The following is a 23,653-nucleotide window of genomic DNA, read 5'->3' as shown; positions in this document are numbered from 1 at the left end:
TTGCATGCCATATGCAGGTGCCACTCTGCTATCTTCAAAGCTTGCCTGAGATTGCAGAAAACAGAAACTGCTACGCACTGCATGCCATATGCAGATGCCACTGTCTTGCTGGCATCTGCATATGGCATGCAATGCCTAGCAGTTACTGTTTTCTGTGATCTCAGGCAAGCTTTGAAGATAAGAGATCCAACAAACTTCAGCATATCACAGATGTAATTAAGTTTTTCTGATATACACTTAAGCATAGGAGCCAAACTGATATACACCAATGTATAATGCAAGACTCGTTCAATCTATCACTGTGATACTATTAACCCCTTCGTGCCGACTGTCACGTCTACGTGCCAGCAACAAACACACTCACTTCCCGGCCGACACGCAGGCGTGACAGAGAATTTTCCCGTTTACTACCGACTGTCACGTATTTGTGCCAGTGTCCTAGAACGTTTTAGAAAGTATAATTTCTGCCACAAGATGGCACTGTATGTCCATATGGTTTCAGATACATGTACATTAGACTTTCTACTCGAAATGAGAGAAGCATGACTCACATACATGTGTTTTTGATTATATAAACAAACGGGGAACTAAATGTTTCCGAATGGCATGATTTATGACGTCTCTTTAAATCGCACTTTATTCGCATGTGGTAGTTGTTTATTGTAATTAGAAGTTTTATATGTGCTAAAGCATTGAGTATTTCGGTTTGCAGTTCAGTTTTTTTTAGAAAATAATAAGATCTTGTTAAACGTGAATTCTTTCTGTTTTTACTGTTGCAATGTTGAAGCGTCGAAAATGTTTAACAGAGTATGAAATAGCAGAAATGATGCAAAATATTTCAGATATTGATTCTGAAAGATTAACTGAAAGACATTTTCCAAACCTTTGTTCAGAAGAGACTGATAAGAAAATGAGACGACGATGCTTCGTTTGTTCACATTCCCGGAAAAATCCTCCAAAACGGCAAATGAGTTATTACGAGTGCAAGGAATGTAACATAGGACTGTGTGTGGATCCCTGTTTTCAAATTTTTCATACGAAAAGAGAATTTTAAGTAATATATTTAGTTTTCAGATGTATAATGTTAAAAGTCATAAAACATAAAATGGTGAGTAATTAAAATAAAATGTGTAAAATATGCATTTAAACAAGAAATAAGGTAATTAAAGTATATATATAAAAATATTTATAAAGCATAAGCCGTTTAAATACTCTATAGAGCATTATTAAACAATGCATTGATACTTCGGAAATTTCATGGAATTAGGCTTAGTAGCAAAAAAGCCCCCGGCCCTGGAGAGACACTTGCGTAAGACCCTGTCGGCCTCCGCGATAAGCGCGCGTTTTCGCTACCCGGCTTGAAGGGGGTTAAACATACATGCAAATATCATGGTGCTAGATATAGATATGAACTTTATTTGAAAATATAATATCATAACATTCATCCCTAATCAGCAATGTTCTAGACAATATTTCAGCCCCAAATGTTTGCCAAGTCAAACCAGCATGCAGCTTGCAAAAATTCTCTGATACCATTAGACACAGATGAAAAATCATGGTGCTACATATAGATATGAGATTCATCTGAAAACCTGATGTCATAACATTCATTCTTTCATTTGTGATTCTCAAAACCCATTTCAGCTACAAATCTTTACAATATATAGTCAAACCAGTGCACACTTTGCAAAAACTCTCTGATTCTGCAGGTGATACAAAATTACACATACAAAGACTAAATGTTATGCAACATACGCTACTTTCTAAGCTAGGCTTTGAGTTATGGCTGATCAATAACAGGTGTGCACATGAAATGCATGTCCACTTATTCAGTGGCATACAGGGGCTATTAGGATCTTTCATGTCAATGAATTCATCTTTCTCCCAAACACTATCTGCATGCTTTGATATCATGCTTATCTGTTAATGGCACTAAATTAATATGTTCAGCAACAGTTTTCGTTTACCAAAAATACACAAATAACCTTTAAAATTACCCGAATAACACAAACATAATTTTTACTGAAGCTATTGATGATGAGTTTTGATACAAAAAAGATGACCAATACAATTTAGATTTTTCAATTTTATCAATAGATTCTTAAAATATTCTTCAAAATACAGGTAGATATGGCTTTTGAAAGTTTACATTTTAAAGTTCCCCCCCCCACAAGCTGTTACTCTCATGTCAAAAAGTAGATTAATAAGCACTTGTTATTATTGGCCACTCTTATAGTTACATTATTCCTAGAGATTTTCAGTTACTTTAATAATACTGTCAGTTCATGAGCATAATCATTGTTTATCAGTTTTAAATTAGCATAAATTTAGCAACCTAAACATTCTCCCCCTGACTAGTAATCCGTTTCTTTGACATGTGTTTATAAGGCATGTGAAAAAATAACAATTTTCTTTAAGCATATTTTTACAACTTAACAATAAGAACTATCCCTTAACCTTTTCTTGTAGGCTCGAAAAACAGTTGTGTACCTTCACTGGGGGCTCTTGGCTCAGCGGTTATGGAAAGGGGGAAAAATTATCGAATCGAGTCCTTAACGAGTGGGTAATTAGTGCCCTTTTGTTGGCAGGCAGGCAAACGCTCAGGATTTCCTTTCAATCTAGTTCCCACACTCAAGGCATTAAAATGCGGGATATACTCTAATCGCTTTCACACTGCAGGTAGATGAATACAGTTTTCCCAAGGGAAAAAAAAGTATTATTTTACCTTCAAATGAAATGTATGCTATAACTAGAAATTTTATTCTAAAAAGTGTTTCATTTTACGATTAAAATAGTTTTTTAAACTTGCTACTATATTATGTACTAAAAAACTTGCAAAGTAATCAGTGTTAAATATATTCACTTGTCATCGTATCGAAAATTCAGTGATTTAATATATTCAAACATTTCCTTCAAACAATATATGCATTTTCATTTTTAATACTATTATTATTCTGATGTTGTAGAGCAAATTAAATAGAGTTTATTTATTACAAGTGCCATTAAAAAGCATTTTCGGATTCCAAAATCAGTATTAATACTTTTACACCTCTGGTAATATTCATTCCTGGAGAAATAGAATTTGCTCACTGCGTTTGTACTGCACTAAATTATTATTGAACAATACCAGCACTAAGAAAAATTTACAATGCATGAGCCAAGAATTTTTTTTTTTTTTTTTCCATGAGGCATTGAAAATAGCAGTCCCAGAGTTGATCTGCCTTTACATAAGGGATATAAGCTGTTTAATTTATTTAATCGCTTTATAGTTTTTGGTTCAAGAAAGAAATGCAGATGCAAACCCTGGAGCTTTAGAAAATAAAATCTTTGTTGAATTTTAATGTATTCAAAAATTTAGTTTTATCACTTAGAGATATAAGATATTACTTTTACCTTAGAATAGAAAGGGAACAGTTGTTCAATGATTTATATTGCTACTCCATTTTTTCTTTGAATGCAAAATTGCATAAGAACGCATTGAAATTTCAAAATGTAAACATCTTTGTCGAATGGCGAAATATTTCTTCAGTTTTTTATGATCTACATTTTCAGAATGATAAAATTGCCTTTGAGGTATCAAACTGTTATGCAAAATTTTCAGATCTCAAACTATTTACTCTTGCTTTCTATGGAAGTAATGAAGCTGGGAGTGAAGATTCGTACTGAGTTAATGAATATTAATGAAGATTCGCACTGCGAATTAAATTCAGGGAACTAAAAAGTAGTACACATCTGAATTCCTGTATACATGCTTAGTATTCCAATATCTTGTTTGATTCCCTCCAAAACATGATTCTCATGTAAAATTAATTACTTTCTGAACACTACAAGGTTAGTACTGAGAGGTTAAGGCTGTTGAATGCTGGTAGTTAGACACAGGTTCGATGTCAGGCGATCGAGCTGGCCGCATGGTTGGTTTTCATTGTTTCCCCCATGTGAAACGTGAATATGAGCCAATTTCTCCTAAAAGTTCTCCACAAAGGCATGCTTTCCTTTAGGTAGGCAGCCTTCATGTGCTTTCCCATATTCAATTAACTTAAACTAAGGTATCTAATTTCTGAACAAATTGTACAGATATGACATTATAGATGCGAATCATATAACAAAAGATAAATTAATAAATTTTGAAACTTTTTTTAATTTTGAATTAGAAAAGGTTCCATAATAACTGCTTTAATAAAAATTCGTATTTCATTTGTCACACAATTAAAATTCATTTTGTCATTAAAATGATCCATAAAAGGAAGAGTTTCTAAACATAGTTATGAAATGCTCATAAGTTTAGCTTTCTTGTTTCGAATATAATTTTATTTTTATTTGTTGAATTAAATAGTTATCTACCTAAGCAAAAGAGGCTTTCGTGGAGGGCGTTCAAAGGAAATTGGCTGATACACCCTTTACATATGTGAGAGAACAAGAAATGTTCATGCAGTCAATCCGTTCATTGGAATTTGAATCGAGGTCAAATTATCAGAGTTAAAGAAATATTATTCGCTCGACCGCTAGTTATTATTCAGAACATAACAAACCAAAATTTCACTCAAGTAAGCGGCAGTCGTGGAATGCATGTCATTTAGAAATAACATTAAAATTAATTTTCATTACCTGAAACATTTATATTACTACACTGCCTTATACTAAAAATTGGAATAAAGTGATAAAAACACTTATGAAAAGAATGAAACGAAGACAGTTTCAAATTCAAATTGAAACCAAATTTTAAAAAATTTAATTAGAAATAACTGAAAAAATTATGTAATTTTAAATACATTCAAGGTTTTAAAATAATTTCCGAAGAATTTTAGCAGCTGAGCTTCCGAAAATAAAATTTTTTTGATATTTGACCTCCAAGCTGTATTTGTATAGGAAAAAACCTGAAAAGCAAACACGTGAGAATCGAAGTAACAAACTGTTCTTTTTATTTTCTCCTCTCAACAAAATATTTCCTGGAAGATACCGAATTTGCAAACAAGCCATGTGGGTTTAAAACACGGACAATTTTCCCTAATCCATTAGCGGAATCCCACAAAAGAATGCACTCTCCTGGGTGTCATAAAATAGTCATCAAGCCTCAAGCGCTAAAATTCCTACCCCTGCCACCAACGGCAAACTGTCACGAGCCCCCAGTTGCTGTATTCTTAGTATGGGACACATATGTCCCAGCCCCCGGGAAAAGGTTAATAGCAATTACATACTACATTGAAATAATTTCTAGTAACTGATTTATAACAACTCAGTAACTAATACGAAAGGCAGCAGACATAAATATAATTTTTGACAGAAGATGAGAGTAATACTATGCAATTTCTATCATCTGGTGAATAGGAGTTAAAAGAAAGATAAAATTATAACAGTGAGTAGGTGATGAAAAACAAATCTGTAGTTAAGTCCCATAACTTACTTTAGAAAAAAGTTGTTCTCTTCCAACTTTCATTTCTTCTACATTTTCTTTGACTGTTTTCAATTCATTTTTCAGCTTTATAATTAATGAATCCCTTGAAAATAAAAATCAAGATTCCAGAATACACAAATTTAAAAAAAAAAAAAAATCAAGTTAGAAGCTGCATACTTAATGAATGCATAAAATATTAATGCTTGTGCATTTTTCTAATAGATTGAATGTACAACTCCAATACAAAATTAATAAAATGTATTCTTATCACAAGAAATATAAGAAAATGCTGGATTTTTCCTAAAAGATATTCGTACAATATCATGGAATATAAGCAGTAGCTATATTTTAAACCACTAAAACATTAAACAGAATGAAATCCAAAGTGCAGAGAAAGCTAATCTGATCTCACCGCGAATTTGCTATAATCAACAACACTTATCTAAACAAATGAGCTGAGATCTTTCTCTCCGGCTTTTATAGCTTTTTAACTTGGCCACTTAAGAAAATTTTAGCGATTTCTAAAAAGCAAAAAGCATAGAACTACAGTTACAGTAGTCAATTACATTTATTCAAATTAAATTTTAATTACAGAAATAAACTTTTATTCAATGTGCACACACCTTCAGCACGTGCTACTGTATTTCCACTTTTTCTGCATAGCTTTCTCTTAAAACTCATCATGCGCTGCATTGCACGGGGAAATATAAAATTATTCAAATTATAATTCTACTAAAAATATCTAACTAAATATAAAATTTGTAACACTCACCACTTCCCAAGGACTGCATGTCCCAGGCAGTACAATCCCTACACAGGAAGTAAGGAGCTAACCTGTCGTAATGAACGACTTTAGGCTTACAGTTCAATGACTTACAGATCCAAACCACAAAACCGTTCAGCCTGTTTAGGACTGCATATGGACCATCTCAAGGTGACTGTAGTTTAGGATAAAGTCCTTTCCATCGAGTCGGATTCCACAACCACAGTCTCCTTCATTGAATGGATGTCCAGTAGCTCTCATATTGTATCGGGTCTTCATCTTCTCCGTTGCCAGTTTGACTCACTCTCCTGCAAAATTGTGCATCATTTCAAACCAGGCCTGGAGATCTTGGATGTATTCCTCAGGCAATGAAGGTGCATCTGGAGGGTGACCAAACAAGAGATCATAAGGCAGAAGAAGGTTACGGCCAAAGAGCATCTGGGTTGAGGAACAGTCGGTAGTCTCATGGACAGCACTGCAGTAAGCCAGTAAAAACAGTGGTAACTTCTTGCCCCAGTCCTGTTGGTTTCTGGAAACCACTAACGAGAGGTTGGATGTTTTGATTAAACCTCTCTACCATGCCATCCAACTGGAGATGTAACGGTGCCGTTTGGTCTTTGTCAATGCCAAGTAGCTTGCAGAGTTCTTTGATTACAGCTGAGGTAAAATTCCTTCCCTGATCAGAATGTAACTGAAGAGGCATTCCAAACTTGGATATCCAGTGCTGTATTCATTACCTCTGCTGATGTGACAGCCTCTTAATCAGAAGTAGGATATACTTTAGGGCACTTGGTGAAGTAATCAATGACAATGAGGATGTATTTGTTGCCATTAGCAGTTCGTGGCAGAGGTCCCAAGATATCAAAGGTGATATGCTCAAAAGGCACTCCTACATTTTAACTTGCCTCGCCTGTGTTTCTTCACTCCTTTCCGACCTGCACAGGCATTGCAAGATCAGCACCACTTTTGCATGTCATCTTTTGCATTACTCCAGTAGAAGTGCTCACGAACTCTCTGCAAGGTCTTCAGTATTGCAAAGTGGCCTCCTGTATGGCTGCTATGTAGTTCTTTAAGGACATCTGGGATTTTGGAAGCATGAGTTGCCATCAGAAAGTCTTCCCATCATTCAATTCGAATTTCTGGTACAAGACACTCTTTCAAATATGGAGAGAGTCTGAGAGAGCCCAATATTATTTTGTCGTGAAATGTGCTCGAACGTCTCATCGTGCTCAAAATGTCCTGCCGGGTAGGTTTTCTTTTTGAGGACTCTATTAAATCAATTATGGGTTTAATGTCGCCATTTTTCAGCTGGATTTTCCAGACTTCTTTGTCATTCCATGGGTCTTGATCAGCCGATTTTGATGTAATTTGAGGTGTGACTGGATTAAGAAGCTTGTATTTCACTTTGATTCTAGAACAATATCGGCAGTTTTCTGGGCAAGGTTTTCTAGACAGGTAGTCGGCGCTTTCATGTGATGATCCCTTACAAGGATGGATAGTGATGTCATATTCCTGGAATTTCTGTGTCCACTTAGCTATTTGACTCTCAGGATTCTTGAAATTTAAAAGTCAAGTCAATGATGCATGATACATGTGAAGCAGGAGTTTTCTGCCGTATAGATAATGATGGAAATGTTCTATGGCTTTGACTAGGGAGAGCAACTCTTTCCTAGTGACACAATAATTCCTCTCCAGTTTAGACAGGCACTTGCTTCAGTAGGCCACGACACATTCTTGGCTGTTTATTTCTTGGGACAATACAACACCAACACTTTCAACGCTGGCATCCGTGTTGAGAATAAATAGTCTGTCAAGCTGAGGATATATCAGGACTAGAGCTGATGTTAAAGCTTCCTTCAAGTTGTTAAATGCATCCTCACATTTTGTCCACAGGAACTTTCACTTGCTCTCTGTCAGCTAGTGAAGGCGGTCTTACAATGGAAGAAAAGTCCTTCATGAATCTCCTATAGTAGGTGTAAAACCCTAGGAAACTTCTCAGTTGATGGACATTTTCGGGATGCTTCCAGTCTTTAACTGATGACACTTTTTCAGGATCCGTACACACACTTTCAGCAGTGATGACATGTCCGAGGTAAGTCACTTCCTGTCTGAAAATAATTTACATCAAACAAAAAACAAACAGTCTCCATGAGGCGTTAAAATGTTGCCGGTGCATTACACAGTCTAAATGGTATCACCTTGAACTGCCAAAGTCCTTGTCTGGTAGTAAATGGCATCTTTTCTCGGTTATCATGGTGTATCTCTACCTGAAAATATCCACTTTTTAAATCAAGTGTCGAAAACCACTTGCTTCGAGAGTGTCCAGAATGTCATCAATCCCAGGAAGAGGGTAGTTGTCCTTTTTTGTCACTTCGTTCAATCGGCAATAGTCAACACAAAATCTGGTTGAACCGTCTTTCTTTCTGGCGAGGACGATGGGAGATGTGGTTGGACTTGCTGAAAGCTCGATGACATCGCTTTCTTGCATGTTCCTTAGAAGTTTTCCTAACTCTTCCTGTTTAGCAATTGGTACATGTCTTGGATGTTGTTTGATTGGAGAATGAATGATCACTGGTATTGGTTTTATGTCGTGTCACTCTGTTTTGACCCTCATCTGCCAATGAGTGGGAGAAAACATCCTGAAATTCTTGAATGACACATTCGGCAGTATTCCTCTCTTCATTGCTTAATTGTGCATTCTGCAATAACTTTGATGTAACGCTCTCCAAAGACACAGATTATGGAATATTTCTGTTTCTTTACACTGGTTATTGGAGTACATTCTGCAGCCACTTCACCTTTCTTCATAACTCTCGCCTTCTCAGCTACATTGGCAAATCTCACTGGGATAACGGTCCTCAACAGGTTGACAAGTGCAGAAGCTACTAGTACTCCTTTCAGGCTATTACAGTTCTTGGGATAGTTTAGGATGCCATAGCGGAAATTTCTATTTTCAGCTATGGATCCAGGAGGTAAAATTTCAGTTCTTGTGGGTATTGTGTTATCATCTTGAACTATGATTTTGTGGATAGATTTCACTCTTTCATCTTTAATTTCGAATAGGGCTATGTCCTCAGAGGTAGAATGCAGTTCGTTATTTTTGAGGTCCAAGGAAAAATTGTATTTCATTGCCAATATCCACTCTTTAGATCAAGTGTCAAAAACACACTTGCATCCTGAAAGAGCGTCCAAAATGTCGTCAATTCTAGAAAGAGGGTAGTTGTCCTTTTTTGCAACTTTGTTCAATGGACGATAGTCAATGCAAAATCTACTCAAATCATCTTTCTTTCTGACAAGGACGATGGGAGATGCCCATGGATTTGCTGAAGGCTCGATGACATCGCTATCTTGCATGTACTTTAAAAGTGTTCGTACCTCTTCTTGTTTAGCAATCAGTAGACATCTTGGATGTTGCTTGATTGGTGAATGATCTCTGGTGTCGATTCTATGCTGTGTCAAACTGGTTCCAAATACGTCAGAAGATGAGTGGACGAAAACATTTTGAAGATTTTGAATGACACGTCCGGCAGCATTCCTTTCTTCATTGTTGAATTGCACATTCTGCAATAATTCTGATGTAATGCTCTCTGAAGACATGGATTCTGGGATGTCATTGCTTCTTTCAAACTGGAGTACACGCTGCAACCACTGCTTTCTTAATAACTCTCGCCTTGTCAGTTACACTGCTAACTCTCGCTGGATAACGGTCCTTGATAGGTCGTCGAGTGCTGAGGCAGGAAGTAGGAATTCTGTTCTTGCTGGTACTATGATATCATCTTGAGCTATGATTTTCTGGACAGATTTAACTTCTTCACCATTAATTGCAAGCAGAGTTATGTCCTCAGAGGCAGAATGCAGGTCGTTATTTTTAAAGTCCAAAGAAAAATTGTATTTCCTTAGAAAGTCCAATCCAAGTATGCAAGGATCTGTAGTCTCCGCCACATATGCCAGATGATGGTAGGCGGCACTTCCAAACGTGATGTTAACGTTTAATTTTCCATCAATGTCGATTTTATCGCCAGACACAATGTGGAGGGTAACGCTGGGCGGCGTCTAGATGAGATTACCTGTCAGTTGTTGAGCCAAATCTTTTCGAATGATGGTAGCATTGACTCCTGTGTCGATGGTCATATTGCAAGGAACTCCATTGATATGTCCCCTTCTGAAAAAAGTCCATTGCTGCCGCCACCCACAGTATAAATCTGAAACACTTTAAACTGGGGCTTTTCATTATTTGGCAAACTCTGCATTGCAAGATGGCTGCTAATTAGATTCCCTTCTTCTTTATAGGAGTGGTCTTAACATCTGTGCCCTGGGGTGTTCTGCAGTTTCTTTGTATGTGGCCTTCAGCACCTCAGTTCCAAAGCACTTTAGGGTAGGTTTCTTGTCACTAATATTCAGTCTTAAGGCATTGAGTTGTCTGGTTAAATCGTCTAGATGAGCAGTGACTTGATCCATTGGCTCCTGGGCTTCAGCAGCTGCGACTGGGTGGCTGTATCTATGAGTTGCTTGGTGGGCTGCCTTGAATTTCATGATGTACACTAGAGCTAGAGCACTTTTTAAATCCTTTTTAAAAGCCATTCTCAGAGCTTTCTGTATTTCAGGATCTCGGATGCCATGGATAAAGTACTGCAGAGACAGGATTTCCCTTGTTTCTCTCAGGCACTCTGTAAAAGCGAGGTGAACCTTTCAACATCTGTGGCAAGCTCCTGGAGTGTTTCAGTGGGCTTCTGTTGATGGGATGTTAATTGAAGCCTGCCATAGTTTTTCAAACATTTTTCACCGAAGTGCAGCTTTAATGAGCCGGACAGAGCTTCAAAATTTAGCTTTTTGTTTTCGAGAAGAGTCAGAAGGATATCCACTGCGTATGTTCTCAAAGAAGTGGCGAAATGACAGGCCTTAGCTTGGGAATTCCAACCATTCACATCTGCCACTAGAAAATTGTGTCTAATATACTTGTTAGGAGGCCTTCCCATCATACCTGGATAGCCTCAGTAAAGGAGAGCAGGCATGGGTAAAAATTTAAAACTATCCGAATTGCTCCCTGCCATCGCTATGAATTTCTTTAAAGTACTGACTTCTTTAGCAGCTGAAAACTCTGTCATTAATTTATTGTTTGATTTGTTGTTCTGAAGGGCAGAAACTCTTCCTTCAATTTGTTCTTTGACAGAAGAAAACGCTGTAATCTATTTGTTGTTCCATGATCAAAACTCTCTCTTCTATTTGTGCTTTCCCAGAAGAAACTTTTTCTTCAATTTGGCCAACTTTATTTTCAAATATGTCTATTCTGCCTTCCATAGCCTAAAATTTGTTTTCTATATGCAGGTCATTTCTCTTTTCACATCTTCTTGACCTGCTCTAATTTTCTTGACAAGTTTTTATCTCTCTTTAATTGATTCTTGACCCGTTTTCATTTCTTTAACAGCTTTTATCTCTTCTCTAACTGAATCTTGACAGCTTTCTGGTCTTCTTTATATGCAGCAAAGGCAGACATGAGCTGTCTTAATTGCTCTTCCATCGCTTTTGTTATTGACATTCAAACCCCACTCCTCACACCAAAAAGTGTTGTGCGCATACAGGCTCGTAACAGACTGAATGCACAAGTCTGATAAAAAGTTAATAAAATTTATTCTTATTACAAGAAATATAACAAAACACTGATTCTTGACCAGTTTTCATCTCTCTTTAACTGATTGTTGACCTGCTTTCATTTCTTTAACAGCTTTTATCTCTTCTCTAACTGAATCTTGACAGCTTTCTGGTCTTCTTTATACGCAGCAAAGGCAGACATGAGCTGTCTAAATTGCTCTTCCATCGCTCTTGTTATTTTCATTCAAATCCCATTCCTCACACCAAAAAGTGTTGTGCACATACAGGCTTGTAATAGATTGAATGCACAAGTCAGATAAAAAGCTAATAAAATGTATTCTTATCACAAGAAATATAACAAAACGGGATTTTTCCTCAAAGATTTTCATACAATATCGCAATATGACGCAATATAATCAGTAGCTATATTTTAAACCACTAAAGCATTAAATAGAACGCAATTAAAAGAGCAGAGAAAGCTAATCTCACCGCAAATTTACTACAATCAACAACAACAGTTATCTAAACCAGTCGACAAGACATATTTGATGGTCCGCGAAAATACTGTCCAAAATCCAGTGTCATCGGCCGACAACTGATATTACAACAGCACCTACATTACAATAACAATAGTTTACTAGTTTAGTATTTATTTATATGAAAAAATCATGCCAATGGGTTAAATTATTAAATTTCCCCGTCCGCGAGAACGTACCAAAATATTTTACCGGTCCTTGGAATAAATCCAGTTGAGAAACATTGATCTAAACAACTGAGCTGAAATGTTTTTCTCCGGCTTTTATAAATTTTTAAATCGGCCGTGCAAGAAAATTCTAGCATTTTCTGGAAAGTAAAAAGCATAGAGTTACGGTTATAGCTAACACAGTAGTCGATTACATTTATTCAAATTAAATATCAATTACAGAAATAAACTTTTATTCAATTTTAAATGCATGTGCTCTTGTATTTTTACTTTTTGACATAGTTTTATTTTAAAACTCGTCATGCACTGCATTGCACGGGAAACTAAAACAATTTAAATTATAATTCTACTAAAAATATCTAACTAAATGCAAAGTTCATAATATCTTATACATACTTTTCAGATGATAATCTTTGCATTTCTGCCAGATTGCTTTGAGTTTCTGATAACTGTGCCTTAATTTCATCATAATTTTCATACTGTTTAAATTGAAAACGCATTTTAAGGAAAATATGCCTTATTAATATATTTTACAATATTCATAAAAATATATTTCCCATAAAATAAAAATTATCACAAACATAAGGGGATATTTTATGACTCTCGTTTCTAAAAGAAACACAAAGCTACTTCATATGATAAGTCACAATTATTTTAGATTGAAAATAATTGGTATAAAAAGCTTTGCTAATTTATATAGCAAAGCATCATATTTAAATCCCTTTTTTGCCTCAATAAGTCATAATTTATTTGGTATCATAGTTTATTCATATATATGTAATACTAAAGTAATTCATGCAGATTTTTTATGTTAATTTTAAAATAAAAAAAGAATGTGTTATATATAAGGGGGGAAATGATATATTTCATAAAAGATTTAAAGTTAATTTTTTCTTATTCATATTATCACAAATGAATATAATAATGATGCTGTTCAAGGATCAACATAATTATATTTGATAACACCAAATAACTTTTAAAAAATATGTAATAAATGAATGATTTGAACATACAGAGTCTTTTTAATTTAGTGAATTAAATTCAAAGGTAAGAAGTACATGTTGACAAAAATATGCTATATAGGTGACAGTAGTCATGAATTACAAAATTATTATTCTGAATTTTTCAAAAGAAAGATAATCTTTCCATCAGCAACACGACTTTCAAAATGAGCACAACTGCCACCTTACTGAGGACATCCATCCAGTGTAGTAGTTAGTGATGCTGGCTGTCATACTGATGAGCCCGAGTTCGAAATCCAGAGGAGATATGGATGCTTGTTAGCATAGAGAGTTTGTGTGGGAAAGAGGCACTCAAAATACACAAAGAGTTTCTTGAGAGGTTGGTGGTAGGAAAAGAGGAGTGGGAGATCCTCAACACGCTCGGGACGTTCTCTCTCAAAATTCACGCAGAAGCTTTACCTGTTTCATTTTCCTGCCATATTATGACCAAAAATAAGCATATTTTTATAAGTAATTTTATGAATTACTTATTTATGAAGCAATTTTATGAAGCTAATTGATTATATAAATTCAAATCATTAGTCAAAACTGTTAAAAGTATTGCATTAATTTAAGATAATTTTTAATTACAGCAAAATTAAGGCAGTTTTATTTTACTTTAAGTTGGATTTTTTTTTTTTCTAATGACACTTCAGAACTGAAAAGAACACTTTACAGGAGATTAATGTAAAAGAAGTGTATTCACTGCAAAAGGAAATTGCGGTGGCTGTGAAAGAGGATTACTAGTATCCATTTGACAAAAATTCCGATACTGAATTAGATCATCTGAGCTTTCAGTTTCCTTATCATCACAAGAGAATTCTGATAAAGAACTTTAAGGACTACCAGAACCATTTATAGAAAATTCAGATTTGCTATCTGATCCAATATCAGAATTATATTTTGTTATGAGCCATCTACTGTCACCCATCATTCTTTTATTTCATGACAAAATTGGGAAGAAATACTATTCACAAAGCCTAATATACTGAACATGTACAAACAAACTCGTTGAATTTCTTCGCCTACTGAAAAACAGTAGAACCAATCCTTGAATTGATCTTACAATCCAATCTCACCTGGACTACTATTAGAGACATCTATTAGAAACACTGCAAAGTAAGAAAATGTGAAAAAGCCAGGAAAATCAGTGGATTGGTATACGAAAATACACTGCCAGAGTGGTGCAAATGGTGTTTGGGCAAAACAGTTAAGTGGTTAACACTTAGCTAGGTTCAGCAATACCTTAATCACCTTTGGTACTACAGAAGTGCTGGCCTAGTTTCTATCTGTACCTACCACCTTACTGAACTGCCCAGCCGGTATAGTGGTTGGTGACTCTGACTGCTGTACCGATGACCTCAGGTTCGAATCCAGAAAAGACATACATGTTTGTATGGTAAAATGTCTGTGCAGCAAAGAGGCACACAAAATACATCATAAGCTGAAAGTCTTCTTAGGTTTGGAGGTGATAGGAATAAGGAAAGACCCTTAGACTGCCCTTACAATATTCTTCCTCAAAACTGGACAGAACTGCAGAGTTAGTGCGAGGTCTTAGGCAGCACATGCAAAGTATAGATGCAAAGCTAACTATTGCCAACAATACAACTCACTGCCTTCTTCTGAGTGCTGCAGCAAACTCAGAACCTTTTCTGGATTTTTTTAAGAGAGATGCATTTTTTTTTTTTTTTTTTTTTTTTTTTTTGTGTGTGTGTGTGTGTGTGTGTGTGAAAACTATATATGTAGATATATATATATATATTGACAACAGGAAGATGAAGATTACTTTTTTTCAGTGTCATCATCAGAGCAATTACATAGTAGCATTGCATCCTTCTTTTTGGTAACTTTTTTTCACAGAAAGTTTCAGACAACATTTGTTCTTGTGTGTTAATTTTTAGGGCATTTTGCATCACATGCTTTTAGATTTGCTAAGAAGCAGAAGCAATCTACTTCCAGACATGAGGCATTTTATCAAAAAAATGTGACAAGTGTTCAGTCTCATTTAATGAAACTGTACATGACATTTCTAGATTCAGACTCATCTGCTTTTACACATACAGCAATTGTCACCATTGATATAACAGCATTTTTAATGGCAGAAATCATATTTCTGGAAGCCAATAATGAAAAATAATGCTAATTTACATAATAATTATGAGAAACTTTAAGAATAAGATAAAATTGGGAGAAATATACAGCAAATCAGGTTGATAAGAGAACACTCACAAACTGCAAATCTCTCATTTATATTGAATGAGAGGTACGTCTGAATAAAGTATGTATTTAATGGCCATTAATCAAATGGTATTGAAATAAAGTCAGTTTCATTTTTGATATTTCCTTAATAAATTCAACTACTTCCATTTCATACAAAGGAAATTTAAACATACAATGATTAAATATCCATACACACACATCCTGTAAAATCATTAGGTTATTTTGAAACAAGAGATGCGAAAAATGTGCAGTGTCCTCGCCGGGACTTGAACCTGGACTTCTCGAATACATGCTGAAAGGAGGGAGAAAATACCTTATATACTCCCTCTTAGGGATTAGGGAACCTGGAAATTCTGGAGGTGACAAATTATTGTCCACCACCTGTTAGCTCAGGTGCCACTTGTAGAGGCATTAGGTTTTATTGAAACAGAAGATGTGAAAAATGTGCAATGCCCTCGTTGGGACTTGAACCTTGAACCTCTTGAATACACGTCGAATACGTTTCAAATGTTTACAGGAGAAAAAAACATCACAACAAAAGCATAGTGAATGAAAATATCGCAGAGGAAACGGCGCAAGACAAAAATGCTGTCACACAAAACATCGTGAGAAAAAACAAAGAAAGGAGAAAACATTGAAGTTAAGTTCTAAAACATCATAGTACAAAACATCATCATTGAAAATAATGTTATTTAAAAACTTCAGTTTATAAACATCATTGTCAAAAATATCCAGTATAGAGTAACCTACAAATCATCGCAGAGATGCGTTTTCCAGGCTTTAAAATTTATAATAAATGCATATTTACATAATGATTTGTGGGCACAAGGAGGAATGAGAATTATTTTTGCTTTTACATTTTTGAATTAAATAATAAATTTTTGCTGGCAAATTAAGAAGGAAACTGAACCATTCAGAAACTGAAAACGAGAAGAAAACTAATGCTACTTATAGCAGCTGATAGAATTTGATAATTAGGTAACCACATGCACTTATTCATCTTCCTTTTTCTTCTAATCTTTTTTAGATCATATTTTACATGAAAAATTACCAAAACTTAATAAAAAGATTAATTATTCAACTGCTTTTCTTTATTAATTATATTAGCTTAAAATTATATTAACTGCTATAACTAATATTTCCCCCCTATTCATTTTTAGTTTTTCAACATCTTTCTTACTTATTCAGCAAAAATTTATTACTTAATTTAGAAATATGAAATATAAAAGTAAAAGTATTCTTCATCCCTTTTCAACTTACAAATCATTAGGCTAACATGCATTTACAACTTTTAAAGCCTGAAAAATGCATGTCTGCAACATTGTTATTCGATGATTTTTAGGTCACTGATGATGTGTTTAAACTGCAAAGTTTCTGAACTGCTTTATTTTTTGCGATGGTGTTTCGTACCATGATATTTTAGGATTGTGATGTTTCCTCTTTGCTTTGTTTTCACCTTGCTTTGTTTTCCCCACGACATTTTCATCAACAATGTTTTTGGCGGAGACTGCTTTCATTTACACAATGAAGGCACATGAAAAGGAGGGAGAAAATACCTGATAACTGATAATCTAATAATAATTCAATAACATAGTTCAAATAAAAATAAGTATTAGGACAGTTCCAGATCAGCTACATTCTAGCAAACATATTCCAAGGATGACAACTTGAAAGTGTGCAGCCAATGCAAGACAACAGAAGATGTAAATTAATTATAAGAGGCATGAAGGTTAACAGAATGCCCATAGCATTTTATATTGCAATACAAATTTATATAGAATAAATCAACATATTTGTCCTCCAAGCATTAGCATAACTGCATTTTTGGGGAAGAAGGTATATAAGCCGGATTTCCAGATTATAAATGTATTTTAATAAACATAAAATAAAATTAATAATATTCCTCAATATGAATACTTTTCTATCATATATAATTCTGCATGACTACAGTTTCTTGTGGAAGGGGTCTAAACTATTAACCATTTCAAAAACTTAGAAATTCTAATTTGAAGTTAAATTTTTACACATGAGAGTCATCCGGAAAGTAAGTTTCTGGTGGTCCATAAAAAGATACAAAACACAAAAAGATTTATTGCAAAAGATAAAGCAATATTTCAGCTACTTCTCAGCACAAGAAGAACTGGAATCATGATGCTTGTCATATTGTGAGATAAATATTTGTACTCCAGTGTCAAAACGTCTACTGCCTGGAAAAGTTGCCAGCTTGTCACAGTTATTTGCACATCTTCATCTATGGGAAAGTGATACCTGGACAGAAATTTTCTCAGTCACTGGAAGCAAGATCAAGGTGGATCTACATGGTGGATGATCAAAGACATAATAGCTAAACTTCTACAGCAGACTTTTGTTGAATTTGCCATATGTGGGCAAGCATTATCATAGAGCAACACAATACCAACACTGAGCATCCAACCCCTTTCAATCTGAATGGCTCGTCACAAGTTCTCTAGTGTTGCACAGTAAAATTCAGCACTCATTGTAGCCATAGTCAGAAAGAAGTTAAAAAACAAAATGAATTTCCTGTCCCAAAAGACAGTGAAAATCAATTTCTGTGTAGATACAGTCTGCCTGAATTTAGTCCAGTATGAAGGTGCATTGTGATGCAAATGCACCAACTGTTGCTTGGTTTCTGAAGTAACACACGTTTCATCACCCATAATGATTCTGTTGAGGTGCTCATCACCTTCACAGTGGAATTGCTGCAGAAAAATCGAACTGAAACTACGTGTTTCATTTGTTGTTCACATGTAAATTTCTTAAACAACCACCTGGTGCACAATTTCTGTAACAAAGGGTGTTTCATGATGATTTCATGCACCACAGTTCGTGATATCCATGGAAAATGGCTACTGAGTTCTATAACCATAAATCAAGGATTATGCAGAATGCACTGCCACACCTGTTCCAAAAAGCAGTGTCAAAAAGGGACGGCTGGCTACAGTTCTCTTCGGCATAGACTTTTTCTCTACCCTTGGAAAAATCCAGACACCAATGACGGAACATCTGCTTGCTCATCATATCTGGTCCATATACTAAATATAATTGACGATGGATTTTGATCAGTGCTACGTTAACAAAATTTTAGCACAGAACCTTGGTTAAAAAAATAAGAATCAACATCTCTGTGAACTACAACAACATTAATGTAGACAATTGGGAAATTACAATTACCACATATGATAGCCACACCCACAAACTATCCGGCTTGTGCCTTTGCATTTCAGTCCTTTTGAATCATCCTATCTTTTGGTGATGTGAGAAACTTACTTTCAGGATAATCCTTGTATAACATAAGCAAAAGCAGACTCAGAGATGTAATTATATACAACACTAAATATTTATATACTATTTACCTTTTCCAGTGAGATTAACAGTTTACTTTTCTCCACTTCTTTGACTTGGACATCCTTTTGTAACTGTGATATAGTTATAGACATTTGTGATATCTTTTCTTGTAGGCTTAAATGGAAACCAAATATATATTTAGATTGTATGATCATAATGTGAATATCAAATATATTTTTTGATGTGAATTATAATATCTACCTTTCAAGTTCTTCTTTTTTAGGACATGATTTCAAGATACCTTCTAGTTCTGTCTTTCTCTCTTGCAGTCTATCAAAAAAAAAAGGGGGGGGATTAGCCTATGAAAACATAAAATGAAATAAACTGTACAAAAACGCATTGGGAAAATTTAACATTTATTTGATGTTAACACCATTTAAATTACACATACATTTAAACAGATCAAATAACGAGTTTTCATCCCAAGAAACAATCATACACAGCAGTTTTGTAACTTTAGAATTTCATGCATTATTCATGTCACAGTTACACTGTTTATGCTGTCAATATATAAAGTAATTTTTTTTAAATAATTAAATACAACCTTACCTTAAATCATGTAAGAAAAACTCAAGAAGGAAAAAAAAATGGGAAGAAAGAGTAGAACATATATGAAAGATACACTAAAGAAAAATAAATACACAGAGATAATATTATTACATAAACATGAAACATAAAATTATAGGCAGCATTAGTTTTAATAATTACAATTGTTAAGGACATTAAAATTAATGAAAATTGAATTTACTTTAAACATGTTTCTTTCAGATTATTACATTGCTTTTGTAAAGTATCTTTTTCAGCTTCTCTCTGTAAAGTTAACTGATCCATCATCTTTTGCACAGAGACTAATTCTTGTTGTAATAGACTTACATCATCTGCTTCAGGTCTAGAAAAAGAGTTTAAATAAATTAAAATATAAAAATATGACTAGTTTTGCCTAGTTTCTATAAAAATACGATCATTAATTTAAAAAATATCAATATTCAAAACCCCGCAACTGAAAGAGAAAATACTGGAAACTTACCTTTGTTGCATTTCTACTTCTAGCTTATGTATTTTTTCCTTAAAAAGAGGAAATACATGATCAATTAGTAAAAAAGTAAATGTATATGCAATTCGTAAATAACAAAAAGGAAGCAGACAAGTACTTAGAAAGTGTAAATGATATATATGTATTTTTTAATATTTCACAAATATATTTGATACAGGCAAAACAAAAGCATATTATCAAAATAATACTGACATTTGAAATGTATAAGTAATGACTGGAGGTTTTCCCCTTGCTTATTTTGCACTTAGGCATTTTAATACCAGGCTAAATACAATTTTTTTTTTTAATTATGGAATAGGAATATTTCTCTTTGGAAAGCATGAAAACATATCCTTCAATCCACAGCTTGTTTACGCATATTTTGAATACATTTAAAAGTAGCACATGATATTTCTCATATATTAAATAATAAGCTGTTGTCAGAAATTTTTACTGCCACACATTTGCTTTTTTAAAAGTCTTTATTGAAATCATTCTAAAAATATGTAAAGGCCCTCGACCAGATTTCTAAAAGATTCAAAGAAGTAAACATGATACTGCTTTTCAGATTTTTATGATAATAAAAACCTACAGAACTAATATACATTACACTACATAATTAAAATTTAAGCCATATTTTAAACAAATACAGAAAGCATTTAACAAATATAACATACCTCAGATAGCTTTAGAGCAGATTCAGTAGAAAGTTTTTTAGTTTTAAGCTCATCTAAGTCAGCTTTTAAATCAGCTAATTCACCTGCCTAAAAATCATAAATAATTTTATGCAGTAACAATTTAATTGAAAAATGTTTCTCTTTTCTATGCAATGGATGTTCAAATATAAAGGGATTTACGAGTTTAATTTTCAAGTACTGAAATACAGTCAAATGACTTACATGTCTTTTTCCTATGCTGACACTGGCTACTATGATGCAGTTGTTAGAAGAATAAAAGATTTTGACTGCATGTTGATCTATTCTTGCAAAATGTCAATCTTGCTCAGCAGACTGGAATTTCTTACCTCAAACAATTCTTTAAGTGGACTGAAAAGATGAAAGTCCAATGCTGCTAAAACCGACTTTTAAGTCTAAAATATTTGAATAAATCTGAGATGGAATGACTCTTTATGTCAGCACAAAATCTGATGAAGATTTGCTGTACAACACTATTGTGAACTTTCTGCACCAGCAATATGTTGATTATAACAAACAGAGGTGATAGAAAGAGAAACTAGCACTACTATTAACAGGTCAAACATTTCAAAGTTTGCTCTATGAAATATGATTACATTATGCTCTTTACAAGATCAGAGTGTGAAAATTCCTATTTATATTTGAACATCCTCTGTTATTAATACACACAATATTTTCATAAATATCTGTCTTAAAACATCCAAATTGCACACAAATTAATATATATATATATATATATATCTGGATAAAAATGGTGATATAAAAATGACATATATTTACTTTTAGAATTAGGAAACAATGAGATATAAGGATATTTTCTTTAATTTAACACTTTGAAGAATAATATATTTTACTTCAGACACAGCCTCACTAGTATATTTTGTGATATAAGGAAAAGTGAAATTTTTAAACAAAAATTTATTTTTAGGATGTAATCTAATATTTCTTTACAAATGATATGCTATGAAATACTCTATAAAGGATTTCATAAGATTTATACAAATAACTTGTTAAACATCTTTTCCCCCCCCCTGTACCAAACACAATACTTTCTTAATAGATATTTTTACTTTGCAGTATAGCTACAGGGATTTTTTCCTTTTATCTTCATTTTCAATTATCGCATGAAAGCTGTTCTATTCAGTCAGTCCTTTTAAGTATTTTTAAAAGCATTAATAAAAAAAAAAAAAAACATAAATCAAAATTAATAGCCAGCAAATATAATTTTTTAAAGATAATTTTTTTAGAAGAAAAATTAAAAGTTTTGCTAGATCAGCGTTCCAAACTTGAAGTTACAAAAGGTACAATTAATTTACTGTTTGAAGGAAACTTTCAACAATTTTCAGCAACTCAGACTGGGAGGTAACATTTTTGGCATTTTTGCCATTCTAAATAAATAAAGAAAACAAAACAAAATGAAGCAATTCCAAGCCTTTACAAACATTAAGTACTGTTTGCCGCATTAAGTACTGTTAGCTTCATCTTACGATGGGGAATGTTGGTGAAGGAAATGTTGGATTATAAGATGTACTGAACCCATCAGATGATGGACTACTGGAATTTTATTGTATCATAACAGTTATAGTTATTCCTTAAGACTGCCGTTGATATTCATATATATGCACATTTATGATTTTTAATTGTTCTCTATTAATCTACACGTATATCTATAAATAAAGTTCTATATACCTGAATCTCTCTCTCTCCCTTTCTCCCTATACATGGTCCCTACACATGGTTATTAATTGCAGTAAATGCAAATAGTAACAAATATGATTTTTAAAAACTTAAAATCATCTATATTGTTAAGTTTAACATTGGGCATCCCACAATGTAAGCCTAATTTTATGAAATTCATTTTAATTTTTATGTAGTAAACAAAAAATTCCTCAAACTAATTTGTATTAGTAATTTTTACCATGCTCAGTTGTTTTGGGTTCAAGTTGTTTATGAATTTGCTTTTAAATTAGGCAGTGTAAATTTAAAATACTTTTAGCTTAAATAAATGTGAGTTTTAGTCAAGTGGTTTGTTTGCTAACTCCTCAGAAATTCCTTTGGTTCTTAACTACTTTTTAATCAGGTAGCTAAGAAAATTTTTAGCATTTCTAAATCTTTGTATTATAAATGAATCAAACAAGCATTTCGTTAATTACAAATGCAGCTGTATTAAATCCCACATTTCCTTCATAAAAAAATGAATTAAAATGGTTTTCAAATATCAGATTTTATTAGAATATTACTTTCCCTTTATATTCAAACTTTGTAAGATTATTAAATTGAATTCATAATTTAAATGTGGAGTAACCTTCTACTACTACACTAATTGCAAGCATGAACTTATGCTATCAATATTCATCATTATACTGGGTGCCCGTAAAAGAATGTCCGAATTTTAAATGGTATATTACAGGAGTTTATCTTATACTAAATATAACAAATCATACATGAAATTGAAGGAAAACTGACCTAGTTTTTCCTATAAGTGCTCAATGTGTGCGCCTTTAGTGATACGGCACACATCCAAACGAAAATTCAATTCTTCCCATACTGTCTGCAGCAAGTCCGGAGTAATGGAAGCAACAGCCTGTACAATTCTACCTTTCAAGGTTGGTAAATCGTGGAGTAAGGGTGGAACGTAGACCCGATCTTTTATGAAGCCTCAAAGGAAGAAATCACAAGGCGTGATGTCAGGTGAACGAGGCAGCCAGGGTAACAGAACTCTGTCGTCTGGACCGTGATTGCCCAATCCAACGGTCAGGGACTTCGACGCTTAACCAAAGAGACTCCAATGAGGAGGGGCTCCATCTTGTTGCCAAATTAGGTTTGCAGGTTCACTTTCTACTAATTGTGGGAAGAGCCATTGTTGTAGCATATCCAGATAAGAAACCCCT

General features: G+C 33.9%; 1 protein-coding gene across 4 annotated transcripts in view; it reads right to left on the bottom strand.

Annotated features, from left to right (window-relative positions):
* LOC118199130 (uncharacterized) overlaps window positions 1-23,653 on the bottom strand; it is a 201,428-nt gene that overhangs the window by 131,655 nt on the left and 46,120 nt on the right. For all 4 annotated transcript variants that reach the window (XM_085821777.1, XM_085821778.1, XM_085821780.1 and 1 more), the window contains exons 6-12: window positions 20,745-20,831; window positions 20,062-20,099; window positions 19,783-19,923; window positions 19,236-19,304; window positions 19,043-19,148; window positions 12,844-12,926; window positions 5,402-5,495 (exon numbers count right to left, since the gene is read on the bottom strand). In XM_085821777.1, the coding sequence (XP_085677903.1) occupies window positions 5,402-5,495; window positions 12,844-12,926; window positions 19,043-19,148; window positions 19,236-19,304; window positions 19,783-19,923; window positions 20,062-20,099; window positions 20,745-20,831 (618 nt within the window). The remainder of the gene's footprint in view (window positions 1-5,401; window positions 5,496-12,843; window positions 12,927-19,042; window positions 19,149-19,235; window positions 19,305-19,782; window positions 19,924-20,061; window positions 20,100-20,744; window positions 20,832-23,653) is intronic.

Source organism: Stegodyphus dumicola, chromosome 8, assembly GCF_044657685.1.
Source record: "Stegodyphus dumicola isolate Sdum_Otavi_A_Nest chromosome 8, ASM4465768v1".
Classification (NCBI taxonomy): domain Eukaryota; kingdom Metazoa; phylum Arthropoda; class Arachnida; order Araneae; family Eresidae; genus Stegodyphus; species Stegodyphus dumicola.
Note: the sequence above shows the minus strand (reverse complement) of the source record. Positions and strands in the feature narration are given on the sequence as shown.